This window comes from Papilio polytes, unplaced genomic scaffold, assembly GCF_000836215.1.
Source record: "Papilio polytes unplaced genomic scaffold, Ppol_1.0 DF823923.1, whole genome shotgun sequence".
NCBI lineage: Eukaryota > Metazoa > Arthropoda > Insecta > Lepidoptera > Papilionidae > Papilio > Papilio polytes.
Window position 1 is genome coordinate 4,485,383 of NW_013525281.1, and position 17,586 is coordinate 4,502,968.

Consider the following 17,586-nt stretch of genomic DNA (forward strand, 5'->3'; position numbering starts at 1 on the left):
CGCAAGTTTATATCGATACTTTAACTAAAGAGGATTTAATCTACATTGTTGAATCGCAGTATCCAACATTGCCCAAAGATATTTTACACAGAATAGTGAATTTCAATTGTAAAATTGCACATGAAATCACCGAGATTCAATTATGGGGTCACAGAGGTGGACCCTGGGAGATGAATTTAAGAGACATACAAAGATGGTGTGAATCTTTAATAGCTGATTTAAATGCTGGCAACACTGCCTCGCCTGGAAAGTTTGTAGACATGCTATATGTTAATAGAATGAGAACCGTTGAAGATAAAAATCTAATGATAAAAGCTTATGACGAAATATTCTGCCCTGAATACCCAAGAAGTGACACAAATCCACAATTCAATATAAACGATGAAGAAATTATAATCGGAGATGTAAAGTTAAAAAGGAATAATGAGAAAGCATTTAAAAACAAACACGCATTGGAATCCAATTTATTACTATTAAGAAACCAAATGCCAATATTAAAGTCGGTTGCACAAAATATAAAAATGAATTGGCTAACAATATTAGTTGGAGCATCGTCGACGGGCAAAAGCAGTGTTATTCAAATATTAGCAGATTTGGCTGGTAATGATTTACATGTGTTGCCAGTAACATCGGCTATGGACGTTTCCGATCTTTTAGGCGGATTCGAGCAAGTGGATTATAATAGAAATCTCGAAAACATTTACGATGCAGTAGAAACGCTAACACAGAGCACTCTACGTAATCTATGGTTGACGGAAGAAATTGAAAAATGGAAAGGAATTACATTATTAACAAATCTTCATGAATATAAGAAATTACAAAGCAATTTTGTGCAAAATACGTCAATTGATGATAATGCGAACTTTAAAACAAAAGTTAAATTTCTTTTAAAGCATTGTGAAAAATTACTCGAAAGGGATTCAACCAATGAGATAACCCATAAAGTGCAATTAAATATAAACAAACTGAACAATTTACTGAACAAAGTTCAGTCATCTTCAGTGAATGCTGGAGGTAAATTTGAATGGGTGGATTCATTACTTGTTAAAACATTAATTGAAGGATCATGGCTTTTATTGGACAATGTGAATTTAACATCAGCAGCTGTGTTAGACAGACTTAATGGTTTGTTGGAGACAAACGGAGTTTTAAGTATTCCGGAGAGGGGAGAAATAAGTGAAATAAAACCGCATCCGAATTTTAGAGTATTTTTCACAATGGACCCAAAGTATGGTGAAATTTCGAGGGCAATGAGGAACCGAGGTGTGGAATTATTTATGCTACGGTCAGCTGATATGGAGGCAAGCTTATCGGAAAGTATGCCTTATTTGGACTTAACAGCGCTACTCTCATCATGTGGACTTCCAGAACAATATTTTGAGATATGCATTAAATGCCATGAACTTATGGCAACATTCATTCAAGGTAACTTTTTTAAAATCTTTATTGGGAAAAGGGGCATTTCCAAGGTTAATTTTTTATAAACAATTAAAAAACGAATTTTGCTTAAATCCGTACTTTCTTCTTCTATGGTTAATAAAGCCGTAATTATCTCGGGGTACCGTCTAAATATTTTTTTGATTATATCTATGTTGTGATATCTATACTAGTTTTATAAAGAGGAAAGATTTGTAGCTTTGTATATATTTACATAAGTTAAAAAAGGGGTGGGGGCCTTTTCTAAAATTCTTTCACCATTAAAAAGCTATATTTTATAATGTTAAATTTCTAGGATTGGAGAAACCAACAGTGTCACACTTGATACAAGCATCACATTTAACTTGGCAACAAATTCTCCGCGGAATTTCCACTAAAACCGCTTTACTTAACAGTTTCTCAGATGTATATATAAAACCGAGAACTGGTAGTGATTTTGTATCTAACATCAATACACCATTGGCTGAGATGAAAAATAATATGCTCAAAGCTTTAGAAAATGAAGCAGAGAAAGTGGAATGTACAGAAATACATGTAAATGATATGATTCATACATTATCTGTTAGAGGACTATGTAACAATTCGTCGTATGAAATTGCGAAACAAATTGCATTCCCAATAATAATGCAAATAAATACTGAAGAAAATTCAGATAATTGGAGTTATCTCTTTAATATAGTAATAGCATATCAAAAATGTTCAAAGGAAACTTTGCCAATACTACATTATATTATAAAAGAATGCATAAAATCTATGAAGAATAATAAAATAGCATTGATAAATCAAGTCAATGAGAAAGCTTATGATATTGTACTTAAAAACGATGCAAATTTATCAACATATCGGAGATTTTATCCCGAATCTGAAGATCAAAATGAAGAAATCATTTTAAAATCTAATACTGCATTAGTATTACTTTACAATAATTTACAGAAATTGTTTACACAAACAGAAAATGGAAAACAATTTACAGCTATAGCATACTCAAAAGCAGTATTATCAAAGGAAATACCAGATGACTTTCTTGAATATCCAATATTGCATTATTGTAATATTTACCTCAAATTAGTTGATGATGAAATTGTCAATGCTATAAAAGAACAAAACTCTTGCAAGGACAAAGATGTTTTTGTTATAATTCAACTGCTAAATTGGAGAACAAGATTTCTTAAAATATGTTCACTTCCGATCTTTGAAATAACAAAAAAGAAAATACCAATTTTAAAAGAAGGTATAATTCCATTGCTGAATGTACACAGCAGATGGTTACAAAAATATTTAATATCAGAACTATCGAAAATAAAAGGCAGAGATATAAATAAATTCAATACTGATTATACAATTATGACTTTAAACAATCAAAATGATACACAAGTAATACTTAAATTGAGTAAGAAACTACGCAAAATACAAGGTCAACCGAATTTGTATGAAAATGAAACAGAACAATCTTTATGCATACAAAGATCTGAAATCTACAACTCATTTACATTAGATATGGAACAACCAATACATAAGCAAATACCTAAAATTAAACCTAATTTAACTCCTGTATTAGATCTTTATGCAACTGATGTTCCAAATCCAAATACATTAAAAACAATACAAGAAAATATATCAAATATAGGGAATGTTGATTTAATTACTATGAATATTAAACTATTACCTATTAATCTTTACGTTATGCAAAGAATAATATGTTTACTAAGATCTGATCTGTTAAACATTATAAGTAACATTAATTCGGGAAATAAAACGTATGCACTGACAAACAATTTTGTTGATTTATTAATTTATTTAGTGAACATAGCAAAAGAAACTAAAGGATTTCCGCCCACACTCTTGAGTCTTCTAAAAGTTGTACAAAACATTAATAACGGAGATATCAATTATAATAAGTAAGTAGAAAACTATATTAAAAATCAATATAATTTGTTTAATTTTTGTTATTTTTTTTTTTTGTCTATTTTTCAGATTATCTTCGTTACCTGTGAAATTTATTGACGAGTTGTACAAATTCTTTGTACGATCTCCAGTACAATATCCATTGCCGTTCCTTAACTATACTGACACTGAAAATGAAGAAGACAACGCAATGGAAACCGTGCCGTTAAATACGAAACGAGTTTCCTCAAATCTACCATTGATGCCTTACTATGTACAAAAACTAACTATATCAAATGATCAGAGTAAGTATAACTACAAAATTAGTACTAGTTTTTTTACCTACTTCCCAAAAGAAGGAGGTACTCAATTCGCCTGTACGTTTTTTTTATTAATTCATTTCTCAGTCTATCATGATTATTATCATACTATCAACTATTTTCGAAGACTTTTCTCATTTAATCAGTCCCAAAATATGTTTTTCATTATATCTACCCGAATCTAAATATAAATAACACCTAGCGTTACTAAACTCTAGCCACTAGAAATTGAAAATAGAAATTAAGCCAAAAGACTCTTAGTAATCACTATATATTTGTGTGTAGTATTTAGAGCGAGCGCACACCTTTGATTAAATTATCGCATAGTTCTGTGATTGTTGATTCAACTGTTTAGTTGCACAACTAAAAACCGAGTATGCGCACTTCCATATAAGTATATAGGAATCAAAGCTCGACTAAATAGTTGTGCGATAGTTTAGTAGATACTATTTACAAGAATTATTGGAAAAAGAAAACTGAATATTTCTGATATTTTAGATTCCCGGCATGTTTTTGCGTATGAAACGGTATCGTTAAAAGATCGTGCGGAGTATTCAACACACCTCGCCAATATACGCGATGCTCTCTGGAAGAATATTGGTGTCTTAGACGCAGCTGCTTCACTAAACTTGTAAGTTAATTTGAAATTATATTGAAAACAACGAAATTACATTACTTTTTTATGGTACAGTAAACTAGAAACTGAGCTATATGTAACTTTTTATTAATAACAAAATTCTAACACTAAATGAAGAAACTTAATCTTGGACGTCTTTAACTATTTTGCATTCAATTTAATAGCTAATTTAATAGCTAATTATAAAATACTAGCTGTTCCCGTGCGCCTTTATCCACATGAAATTATGAAAATTTTATTTTATTGTTTACATTTGTCAAAGTATCAATAGCAAATGTCAAAGTGAAATGACATTATAAACCTTGTCAATCTTTCTTCCTTGATGTTGGCAGCAACTTATGGTATCTTTTCCACATTAGGGTTTTTATCCAAAATATTTACCACCTAAGTTTAATGGCGTGAATATATATAGCCTAAAGCGTAACGTAAGTGAAGGGCTTTTTATTAAAAAAAAGAATTATTTAAAAATATATTTTAATTGCTCACATCTTAGGCAACAAAGAAGTGTGTGTTTACGCTTTATTATAATATAGTATAGAAGTATAGATTAAATATTTATCTCTTGTGATATGACTTGGTCCCTTAAAATAAGCTATGGAAAGCCTTATAAATACCAAAATCGCATTTATTTATTTATACGTATAATTATATTTTCAGAAAATCCAATATCGATTTAGAAATAAGGAAATATGAGCAATTGATATATCAATTGCATTGTTTTGTTAAAGACAAGAATCACAAATCAACTTCAGAAATGTACAGCTTCGAAGAATCTCACCTAACACAATATTTTAAAGACGATACCGTTTTCGTTGATATGATTTCAACCGCTAATTCGATTTATGAAAACCTAAAAACAATTGTTATAGAAAATTCCAGTATGTCAATGAAAATGAAAGCTAAAATACTGACAGCGAAATTATCTGCATTGACTAGTTTCTTATTACTCAAGATTATGGCAGAAATTAGTCCTATAGACCATGTGGAGAAACATCGACTCAAAATTCAATATATTGAAGAAGATGTAAAAATGTTTGAAAGTTTATTAAATGTATATTATGTTCACGGAGTTGTCACCGGGTGTATATTAGAAAATACAAATATAGAAAAAAGTACAGAAGTGACAGTTGAAAGGTTATATGAAAACAAAGAGAGGTTAAATAAAGTTCATCCTTATTGCTCTATTATTGCTGAGCTAAAAGAGAAAACAGCAAAGGCGGTACTTAAATATGCATCTGGTAACACTTTCCGGCCAAAGGAACCTTCATATGGAAGTTTCGCAAAGGTAACTAAACATACTGTGTACTTATCTTAGTAATATGTGTGAAAAGTTTGGATGTATGGATATTTCTTACTATGTATCTCCAAAACGTCTTCATATAACTGGATGAAATTAGTTGGTTACTAATTAAAGTTTTGTTTTTAATCCCTGCGGACGGCGTCGCGGGTGACAACTAGTATTGTATAAAAAAAAACAGCAATAAGCATTTTTTTTTGTTATAAACTATTCTTTACTTTCAGGACTGCAAGCATTTTACTAATTCGGTGTTATCAGAAAAAAGTATAACAAAGGTATCCAAAAATTTATTAACCACTTGCGACAATCTATACAAATGCCTCAACTCTAATGAAATTGACAAAAATGTAATACAAAACGCTCAAAGTATAATAAAAGAAACTTCATCATGGTTACATTCAGTTAATGCGTTTTATAAGAAAATAGAAACAACATATTCCGAGATATTCCCAGATTTAGCAAAACCTTTACAAGCTTCGATATCTCAAGTTGTGTGCAGTATAACATCTTTGAGCGATTTGATAAAAGAAATGATTGTCAAAATCGAACAAGGTACAGTTATATGCGAAAAATTAACTGAACTTATGGAATATCCGAACGAGATACCTAAAAATGACAAAGAAACTTATCTAAATAGATTCGTAACGTCTAAATTTATGAAAATTATAAAGAGAAATCTTATATCTTCTGAGGACTCATTTACTGCTGAAATGGAATGTTTGGAGTAAGTTTTTACTATTAACTAGCTGTTCCCGTGCGACTTCATCCGCATGAAATTATAATAACTTTATTTTATTATTTACATCTGCCAAATGTCAAAATTTAAATACACAAATGACAATTGCTTCCTTGATGTTGGCAACAACAGATATTTCGACACAAATGACTTCCTTTAAAATATAGACGGGAGGCCATATTAATATTACTTGTAAATAACTTTAAAACACACAAACTGAACTCCAATGTGACAACGCAAATATATCGAACGTTCCGTTGTGACGACTAGTAAAATACTGAGCTTGTTAACGACTGAGCGCCCGAACCACTCCTTGCTATATATTTTATAAAACTGCCCCTCACTATTCCTTCAGTTTCCTAATATTTTGTTAACAATATTGTTCTTTTTAATAAAGTTAAATGTATTGATAAATAGCACAGATTAATAAATAACTTTTAAGAATACTGAATACATCAAAAATAGTTAAAAAGCTAACATTAGGCAACAAACAAGTGTGTGTGTTTACGCTTTATTATAATAGTAAAGAAGTTAAGATTAATACCAATATTATTATGGATTTACATTCCAGCAAGTAAACTATAAAACTACTGATCTAATTTTGTAAATAGTTTCGTTATTAGGAAATCTCATTATCTCTAAGTGATATAACTTAAATTTGAATTTATAATATTTTATAATACTGTTTCTATAACTTATAACATTTTTAGGACATTAAAAATGAATTTATCAGAACTAAATATGCGTTGCGTTGCATCTGAAAATGTAGACAAAGTGACATTCGAAGCAATTTTGGAAACTTTAACCGCCATCGTGGATGCTTGGGAAAAGCAACGACAGGACATTGAAAAGAAGAAAATAGACGATGAAGCTCTATATGTTACTAAGTAAGTACATAATATTTCTGTCAAAGTATGTAAAAGGATAAAGTTAATATAATCATACTTCATACTAATATTATAAATGTAAAAGTTTAAATGAAATTATGGACGGATGGATGGATGTATGTTAGAGTTTGTAGCCTGTACTGCTAAACGGATCTCGATGAAATTTGGCACAGATGTAGAGGATAGTCTGGAAGAACACATAGGCTACTTGGTTTTGTTTTTTTTTATTACCACGCGGACGGAGTCGCAGGCGAAAGCTAGTTCTAATATGGTTTGACAAATTTATCTGACCCTGTTAGCAAAGATTAACTAAATTGAATATTCACACAAGCGTCCTTCTGTCTATATTAAAAAAGTGCAACAAGATCCTTCTTGGACTATTCTAATAATTTCTTGTCCTGTATATCTGTCCATTACCAATGCATAAGTCAAGGAGATTCAAAAAAGTATTTTAAAGTTCAGAACCAAATTAAAACTTCAACACCAGAGAGAGCTTATTACAATATTTAGAAGATTCTAGAAATATGTAAGTTATAACTCAAACATAGATCTTTGCATGTAAAATTTAACATTAAGATTCTTCCTTATGTCTAGTCTATATAGTTCTTAAATGTCTGGCATATGTAGCAAATAATTCTTCTATTTTTTGAATATTTCAGGTCTAAATGCGAAGACGAAGATGAAGACGCAATCGCTCAAGAAGAAATAATGGAAATGTTCCCGTCTTATTCTGAATCAGATTTTGCTGAATTTAAACCACCAACATTAGAACAGAAGAAAGAGATACAAAGTTCTGATAAGAAAAAATCTCAATACTTAATCACTAACGAAGATGTTTCATTAATTTACAACTGGCATTCAAACTTTGCTCATAATATGACGTCAGCGGAATGGTTACCCTCCCCCAGGAAATTGGTGGCTAACAACGTTGTAAGTCCATTGCTCATGAGGTATCCGATATTTAGTCGGTTAATCAACAACTCATGGGAAGCGTTGGATGCTGAATTTGAAGGTGTTGTTTCTCCCAGTTTGATGGTTATTATATCAGATATTAAAGAAAAAATTGACGGATATGGTAAGTCTAATATTTTCATCTTTTTAAATATAAGTAAACTAGCTGTTCCCTTACGACTTCATCCGCATAAAATTATGAAAATTTTAATTTATTGTTTACATGTGTCAAATTATCTATTGCAAATGTCAAAATGACATGACGCTGACAAACCATGGCAACCTTGTTTTCTTGATGTTGGCAGCAACTTATGGTCTCTTTCCCACATTAAGGTTTTTATCCAAAATATTTACCCTCTAAGTTTAATGGCGTGAAAATATATAGCCTAAAGCTTGACGTAGGGGATGGGCTTTTTATTAAAAAGAGCAGCAATTACAGCATATTCAAAAATATGCTGTAATTGCTAACATCTTAGGCAACAAAGAAGTGTGTGTTTACGCTTTATTATAATAGTATAGAGTATAGATGAATGCAAACATATTGTAAATGCGTATATACATAAATGAGTTTAAGGAAGTCCAATGGGCTTGAAATGTGATTATATTTTCAGATGAAAGTAGACAATTTTTTTACTTGGACAAAGTAAAGTATTTTGGTGTTTTCCTATGAGTTTAGTTTGCTTTAATTAAAAATGTATGCCAACAGATTCATCAAGTATCAAGATAGACTTTTACCGTTCGCCGTGGGTTTCTGAGACCACACAGTGTCTACCATTACTGCGGAGAGTTAAGGATGCAACTAACAACTTACTTGACCAGTGGCCTGATTTTCCCACATTAAAAGACGTAAGTGACATTAAAACCAGAATTTGTAGTTTACATTTAAAAAATAATATTTTAGTTACGACCTATTTCTTCATTCATTACTAGCTGTTGCTGAAAACTTCGTCCGCGTGAAATTAAAAAAAAATGAAAAATTATGCCCTATGTTACTTACTGATAACGTAGCTTTTTAATGGTGAAAGAATTTTTGAAATCGGCCCAGTAGTTTTTGAGTTAATTCAATACATAAAATTACAAATTTTCCTCTTTATAATATTAGTAAAGATTTTATGTCACAGTTTAAGTGTAATAATATTAAAATAAATTACTTATCTTTTCAGATAATGGTTATAGTGGACAGAATATTAAATTTCTCAATTTCAAGTCCAGTATCTCGTTTCCTAACGGGCTTGGAATTGCTGCGAGATAAGATCGAGGAGTGGAACAAGAACGCTCACAAAGCTAACAACATGATCGACATTTCCCTCGACGTGGGACAACAGATTATAAACTGGAGGAAACTCGAAATGTCACATTGGAAGGAATGCTTGAACAATTTGTATAACAGGTAAATATTTGCCAATGTATTTACGTATAGTCGAGATAATCCGCGGTGTACCACTTACGGAAAAATTGCCTTTTTCATTACAATGAGACAAATTCTGCCTTTTCCTACAAATAACTTATTAGATTGCAGTGTGTGCAAACGAAGGCATAATAATAAACCATGAATCACTAACCGACTTGTTTTCGTACAGTAACATTTACATGCGTTGTATTGATTTTTCTTTCGCGTCTCGTTTCAATATGTTCGTACGATTGTAGCTTTTAAGTTGCAACACCGCCAGATTACTCGACTGTACGTGTGTAGCTTTTTTTACTTTTAACCATGTTATTTTTCACTTTATGTTTATGGATGTATTGAATTAAAAAGTAAGCTTTTAACATACAAAATTGTTATTTTCCAGGAAGCAAGCTGAGGCACATAAATACTGGTTCTATTTATATTCTGTGGTTAATACTTATTTGTCTGAGTCACAAAATGAAGAGCCACTGACTGCAAAGAGAGTTATTTCAGTACTAAAGGAGTTTATGGAGAGCTCCAATTTAGTAGAATATGAAGTGAGGTTGAATATTGTATATGTATATCATTGTCATTTGATACATCTGGAACCAAGTCCTAGGAGAGGTAAGAAATTCTTTTTATATATTGTTATTTATTATTGTACATGATGTACTCTCATATATGTTGAAAAATCTAAATATACAATGAACATATCTGTTAAATCTTACTTCTTGTCTTACTCACATTATAAATGCGAAGATTTGGATGGATGTAAGGATGTTTGTTAGACTTTGTAACCTAAACGGTTGTACTCGATGAAATTTGGCATAGATGTAGAGGATAGTCTGGAAGAACACATAGTCTACTCTTGGTCTTGGTAATAATTACGGTTCCCGTCACACAGATTTGGATGAATAGATATTTTTTTAATTTATTATTTTGTTTTTAATTTTCCAGATGAATTGCTATCAATATTGTGGAACACTTACAACTATTATTCTCAATTTTCAACGCAAATTGCGACCGCCATCAAGGAAAAGCGCACGCCCATAGAGAAGAAACTTCGAGACTTTGTAAAGATTTGTACCTGGGATAGAGACCTGAGCTACTGGAGTGTTAAAGATACTGTTGATAAAGCGCATAAAGCGTTACACAAGCAAACTAAAGAGTTTGAGGTAATTTATTTTTAGAATTACCACGCCTTTTAGATGTTGGTGTTTTTATAATTATATCGGATTCCAATCAAAACTCTAAATCATAGAAAATTAACAATTATCTTAAAATTACTCAATATTTATAGCACATTTTTACTTTTTTTTTTACGTTATTTGACACGCCTCTACATAATTTAGACTTTCAATCAAAAGAACCGATAGGACTACAACTAAATTTTCTCACGAAATGATAGTTATAATTGTTTACTATTTATTAAGGAAATAATAAAATTGTTTTTTGATGTTACAGAACGTGGTGAAGCAGTGCGTGTCCCCGCAGCTGGCGGTGTGCGAGGGCGAGCACGCGGGGCTGTGGGACCGGCCCAAGCGCGCGGCCGGCCCGCACGCGCCCGCCGGCGGCGCATACATGATCGACCCACAGAACCACATCCTCACGCTCAGGAATGTTAAGGTAATGTATATGGCACATTAACAAGTGTGAAGAGATCGAGCAGCTATGTAAGAATGAAGTTAGGAGGAGGAGATGCATACAAAGAAGATAGCCTTTTCATGCACCTCCACTCCTGATATACATACTTTTTCCATCTTCATTTTAATAGAAAAGGGTGGGAAGGGAAAGGGACCAAAATTAGGCCTTTGGAATGCACACTCATGTATATTAGCTTCTTTATACCTGTCTTCCGTGTGCTCGTGGTTAAAGGCTTGCAATGTTAAAGGCTCTACTATAAGAGCGATTGTTTTAAAAGAAAATTGTGTTATCAGCTTAGAACATACCTTACTGAGAAGCTTATTAAAGGTGACGAGACTATAATCAACCATACTGGCCCAATACTGGTTGACATCACACGTCTTTGAATTTCGTTGACTTTCAATGATAAAAAGTTGAAAATGTAAAATCAATAACTTGTATCAATTCTGGGCATTTGAACTTTTCTAATTCTACTCCCTCACATGGTGGAAAATTCAAGAATGATGATGAAGTTTCCTATTACACAACTATGTCTGCAGTATGGTATTTAAACCATTGGGTACATTTTTACTAGAGTTGATTAAAATTCTGTTTCAGAAATACCTAGATCAAGCAGATAAGCCTTGCGAGATAATACCTGAAGGCAGTTTGTTGTCCAAAATCTCAGGATTGGTGAACAAAGCCAAGTCTCTGTGCAAAGACACCATATTTAACTCTGGCTACCCCTCGTTAGTGCAGGCGTTAGATGACTTTGTTACTCTTATTATCGAGACGAACACGCATTTGGCTTCGTTAGAGGTAAGAAATTAGGTTACGGTTTTGTTTGTAATGTTTAGTAAAATGTTTTTTTTACAAAATTGCTTGAGGTGTTGGTGTAATTAAAGAGATTTATCTGATTTTGTCATACAATTACCAAAAAATATTTGGTTGTCATTTGATTATGTATGATGTGACTGTTTCTCTATTATTAATTAAATTCAAACCATCTTACTTCTTACTAATATTGTAAAAGCGAAAGTTTAGATGTATTTTTGTTAGAGTTTGGAGCCTAAATTGCTCCCCGGATTTCGATGAAATTTGGCATAGATGTGGAGTATAGTCTAAAAGAACAAACAAACTACTTACTTTAGTTCTTTATAATACCCGTAGAGAGTCGCATGTGAAAGGTAGTGTAGCATAAAAGACAAGATAGCATTTAGAGAGTACTGACAAATATCTGTATTTTTAGGTAGATACAACAGAAACGAAAGACAAGCAGAAATCTCAAGCAAAGAATATAGTTCAACAAAAGCGGAAAGCCCTAGCAGATCTGTTTAAATATTTGTCTCAAATCGGTCTGAACTACCGCACGGGGCTAGTTATTTTATCAGCTGGTGATGATTTGTATGATTTTACTATACCTCCCGTAAATCTGGATGCTGCTTTGAATTATTTAAAGAGCAGGTAAGGATTTTATTTAATACGAGCTGTCGCCCGCAAACTTGCGGACAGACAGACAAAAAAATTTTAAATGCGATTTTCTTTATCAGCAATGCAAATACATTATCATCCCGAAATTTTCGTTTCGATATTACAAACAGACACTCCAATTTTATTATATGTATAGATCTCGTACACTCTTGTGATAGTTCCATTGAATTACATACAGAAAAATGCTGCAGAAATCAAAGTTATTTAACAGTTTGTAACTATTTGTACTAAATTTGAATAATATGATTTACATATATTTTTAGACGCAGCGACGCGACATTGTCCCTTCTATGGTCGGGATGTGAAATGTACTTCCAGAGGAACATAGCGCGACACAGACTGCTGGCTACTGCCTTGACTTCCCCGCACAAAGACCTTGGTATGCAGAACATTGAGCGCTGCAAGGGATTCTCAGTTCATTTAATGGTAAGAAATATTAATAATTTTTCTACTATATTAATGCTCAACTTTACTTCAGGATTTCTATTTAACAATTGTATAAAATATCTGCCTATCTGTCTCTTTGCCTTTACCTTGACATTTATAATGATACCGGTTTTATTATTTACAGAAACTAACAATAAAACAGAAGAAATCAGTCGCAAAATATTCAAGACATCTTTGTGATTTAAGAAGAATAGCCACCAGTTTAACATCGGCTTTGGAAGTTGAAATTCCAGAATCAAATATTGCAACATTAAAAGAAAAATTGAAACTTCTCGTAGATTGCTATTCTAACACATCAATATTGCTCGATCAATTCTCTGTACTATTACAATCTTGTCCCGAAAAAACTTTAAAAGATAGCTGTGATCCACAATTTGATTCAATAGTATCTAATTCACCAATAACACGTTGCTACAAGAAAAGCGATGAATGGAATGTTTTATACAAATCAGTAAAATCCATAATCACAGAAGTCTCTAAGCAGAAAACAATACTCAATAAATTATTGACATCAGCTCCTAAACAAATCGGACAAAACATCTTTGAATTACCAACACTCTCTCAATCTCATATAGATGTTGCTAGAGAATCTAAAAATAATTTAAATAGCATAATTGAGAAAGTAAATGAAATCAAGAACGATTATCAATTCACATTAAAAGCTCTGGTTTATGATGAATTTGTATCCCAACATCCTTTCTTAAGGAGTCTCAATAATTTGGACATATATTTGAAAGAAACAATTCAACGACTTGATGAATTGGATCAATCGACTGATGTGTCTATGGAAGAAGATTCTACAAAATTGGTTACAGAAACGGAAGACTTAATAGCGACTTTGCTTTTAGTAATACAGTCTCTTTACAAAAAACATTTGCCAATGGATAAAAATGACAGTGAAACCGAAGTGTTGAATGCAATCGATAAATTAATAGAAGACCATGAAAGTGGAAACAAAGAAATGCTTGAAGATAAACATTTAAAAGAACGTTTACAAGATAATCTATTGAATGATTTGAAACTACTGCAGTTGGATGCTTTAATTAGTAAAATGTATAGATTATTGACTGATTATGTTCAATATATTGCAACGGTGACACATATTGCAGATGTTAAATTGGCAGTATCAAGAGTTGTTCCTATTTTAGAGCAAGCTATTTTGTTTATACAATATTTTGTATCGCAAAAAGTTGCTGTACATAGAGTATCTTGCAAGATGCTGTCTGTGCTTTTGAAAATATTTTCTGATTTGGCGACAAAAGGGTATGTTAAAGTATTAATATATTAATTATCTTGTTTGACTTCATATTTTATAAGTTTGCATAATTCAAATATTTGTTTAGTTTCTGTAAGCCATCTGATCTGGACATGGAAGATGGAGATGGTGCTGAAGGTCCAGGATCATCCAGCGGCATGGGTCTCGGTGAAGGTGAAGGTCAAAAGGACGTCTCCGAAAGAATAGAGAACCAGGTAAGAATTATACCTTATGATGTATACTGAAACACAGTTCAATGGGTTTTTAAAAAAGGTTTTTGTTATAATAAAAGGATCAACTGGATGATGCACAAAGACCAGGAGAAGAGAAAAAAGAAGAAGATAAAGATTGTAAGGAAGAAGAAAAAGGTATTAATATGACGGATGATTTTGATTCGCATTTACAAGATGTGGAAGAAAAAGGTAAGTTTTTTGATTATTCGAAGTAGACAAAAGTTTTGTTGTAAGTTAATATTTATTAATTTATAAAATACCGTGTACAGAAGGAAATGATTCAGAACAAGAAGATAACGAGGACGATGCCGACAAGCAAATGGGTGACACGGATAAGGCAGCCGAAAAGTAAGTTACATCATTTACAAATAAAGTCTAAGACATTTGATTAGACAAAATAATTGGTCTTTTAAACTTACCTTTTGTATGTAGATTGGATCAACAAATTTGGGGTTCAGAAGACGAGGAGGATGTTGACGAACAGGAAAAAGATAAGGATGAAAAAGGCAAAGGAGAGAGTACGGGTGAAAAACAAATGGGTGCTAAAGAAGAAGAACAAGGAAAAGACGACGGTACAGAAGGTGAAGACAAGAAGAAGAAGAAAGATATCAACGAAATGGATGAACCCGAAGTTGATGATGATCATGTAAATAACGTTGTATTTAGTCATTTAATTTAAATTACTTTTCTCATACTTTTAATGACTCAATATTTTGTTTTCTTTCAGATTGATCCACATCATGGTAAGGAACAAAAACTACCAGAGCCTGAAGATTTTGAGATGCCTGATGATATGAATGTCGATGGAGAGGAAGGCGATGACAAGGTATTAATTTTATTTATATCCTGTGGTTAATTTTATATCTGATCCTATGAATTTATATTTTATTCAAAAATGATTGTTTTTACAGGAGGATGGTGAAACAGAAACCGAAAATCCATTTGAAATAGATGTGATGAAAGAAGTCGTGGACAATGATGAGGAAGATAAGCAAAAAGATGAAGAGAAAGACAATAAAAATGGACTTGAAGTGTCCAGTGATGAAGATGATGAAGGTGATGAAGGAAATAAGGATGACTCACAGGTAAAATAAATGAATCTATTTATATTAATACGTTTAGCAATAAAACATCAGCATCCATTTTTTAATTGTAATGCAAACATTTTATTTTAATCCTAGGAAAAAGACAGCACAGAAGACAAAGATAAAATGGACGAGGAAGAATCCACCAAACAAGAAGAAGATAATGAAGATGGTTCTCAAGAAGATCCCAGTGCTGATGTTTCACAAGAGAACGAGGAACAAAATCCTGAATTACCGGAAGATGAAAATAAACCTGAGAAAGAAGAACTGCCTAAAAATCCGGAAGAAATCAATGAAGAGGATAATGTGGAGAAGAAAGAACATGAAGCTAATCCTCAGGCGAATCCATCAAGCGAAGATCCGTCAATGGAAGAAAAAGCCGAGAACGCAGAAATGGATCGCGGTGCTAATGATAATGTAGAAACTAATGCAGAACAAGCAAAAGACGAAGAAGCAGCACCTTTTGTAAGTATAGTGAAACATTTTATTTACATGTTCATGTATGTTTTTTGGATGTTTTTTTGTTATTTTTTTTACTATATATTGAATATACTTTAATCGGTTCTTGTAGAAAATTTATTAGCTTCTTTTAGGGGATTGTTTAGTAAGGCCTTTATGGGACTTGTTATTGACTTACTTTAAGGGCTAAATAAATTTCTTTTAGGAACAAGCCCAAGAGCAAGTAGGTGAAGATAAACAGTCGACAGGTCGTTCGGAGCTAGATAAGAGTGATAGAGGACACCGCGGTGAGAAGCAGGCCGCTAGAGCTGAGGCCTCACAAGATAAGCAAAAACGACGAGAAAATAAACCCGGAAAAACTGACGATAAAAGGACATTGGGTAAGGCAACCGAAAATTTCCATAGTAGTCAAAATAAACTGTCTAAAATTAGAAATTTCATATTTTACTGCGCTAGAAAAGATTCTTCTATTCATAAATTCTGTCATAAAAATTTTGCACCGGTACTCAGCTCTAGGGAAAGTTTATAAATGCTAGAATATTCTTTTTAGGCGAGGTGAATGAACAAAAACAGAAACGTGCCCATACGTTAAACGTGGAAGAAGAGGATGCGACGGAGGAGGGCGGGGACGCGGACAATGAGGCAGATAAAGAGGCAGATGCCTTCCAACATGTTAAACAAGGGCAGAAAGATGACCTCCAGGTAAAATACATTTTATTTGCCTCACTGAGGTATACTGAAACGAATCTTAAATACTTCGCTACGTAAGCGCAATTCATCAGGCGCCAAAACTTTAATTGAATTTGGAGCTTAAGCGCGGCTTTCTCATGGAAGACGTTGTTTTTTCTTTAAAAGTTAAAGGTCGTTTCAGTATTCATAGGTTATGTAATGGACTCTGACTCTATTTTTAAAGTCTTTGCTAAATTAAACAGGTACTTCAAGCAACGATCAGGATAAAACTTTTAGAAATCAAAATAATTGGTTTACCTATGTTTTGTTGTATGCAGGCGATCGACGCAGCCACCAAAGAGCAAGCGGAGCAGCAGCCCACACTGCAGCAAGAAGACGAAGAAGGAGACGAAATGAAAGACAACGAGGAAATACCAATGGATGTTGATGACGATGATTTACAAGTAAGGAAATAAATAACTGATCATTTTATTTTACTCAAATTTGTCCCAAATACAAAAACAACCATCACAAATAATTATTGCAGTATAGTAGTATGTCTATGATTGTTAATCTATACTAATATTATAAAGAGGAAATGTTATTATTTTTGTATGTACTGAAATAACTCAAAAACCACTCGGCCGATTTTAAAAAATCTTTCCTCATTAAAAAACTACGTTATCAGTGAGCTATATTCTTATGTTTTATAATAATCGTGCTTTGCAGGTCGAGAAGTCTGAAGAAATAAAACCGGAGAAAATGAAAAATGGCCAAGAGAAGGAGCA

The 17,586-nt window shown here is 32.4% G+C and overlaps 1 protein-coding gene across 1 annotated transcript in view; it reads left to right on the forward strand.

Moving 5' to 3' along the window:
- The window catches only part of LOC106102118 (midasin-like), a 29,749-nt gene that overhangs the window by 7,947 nt on the left and 4,216 nt on the right, over positions 1 to 17,586 (forward strand). Inside the window, 29 exon segments of the mRNA XM_013281527.1 lie at positions 7 to 1,425; positions 1,733 to 3,335; positions 3,412 to 3,626; positions 4,140 to 4,272; positions 4,936 to 5,563; positions 5,800 to 6,299; positions 7,022 to 7,198; positions 7,858 to 8,273; positions 8,856 to 8,995; positions 9,313 to 9,539; positions 9,940 to 10,160; positions 10,494 to 10,711; positions 11,001 to 11,162; positions 11,778 to 11,978; positions 12,409 to 12,623; positions 12,914 to 13,076; positions 13,222 to 14,360; positions 14,441 to 14,567; positions 14,645 to 14,774; positions 14,855 to 14,933; positions 15,018 to 15,231; positions 15,313 to 15,411; positions 15,497 to 15,670; positions 15,767 to 16,135; positions 16,335 to 16,509; positions 16,680 to 16,831; positions 17,137 to 17,262; positions 17,528 to 17,583; positions 17,585 to 17,586. The exon segment at positions 17,585 to 17,586 is cut by the window's right edge and continues 100 nt beyond it. Of these exon segments, the coding sequence (XP_013136981.1) occupies positions 7 to 1,425; positions 1,733 to 3,335; positions 3,412 to 3,626; positions 4,140 to 4,272; positions 4,936 to 5,563; positions 5,800 to 6,299; positions 7,022 to 7,198; positions 7,858 to 8,273; positions 8,856 to 8,995; positions 9,313 to 9,539; positions 9,940 to 10,160; positions 10,494 to 10,711; positions 11,001 to 11,162; positions 11,778 to 11,978; positions 12,409 to 12,623; positions 12,914 to 13,076; positions 13,222 to 14,360; positions 14,441 to 14,567; positions 14,645 to 14,774; positions 14,855 to 14,933; positions 15,018 to 15,231; positions 15,313 to 15,411; positions 15,497 to 15,670; positions 15,767 to 16,135; positions 16,335 to 16,509; positions 16,680 to 16,831; positions 17,137 to 17,262; positions 17,528 to 17,583; positions 17,585 to 17,586 (9,480 nt within the window).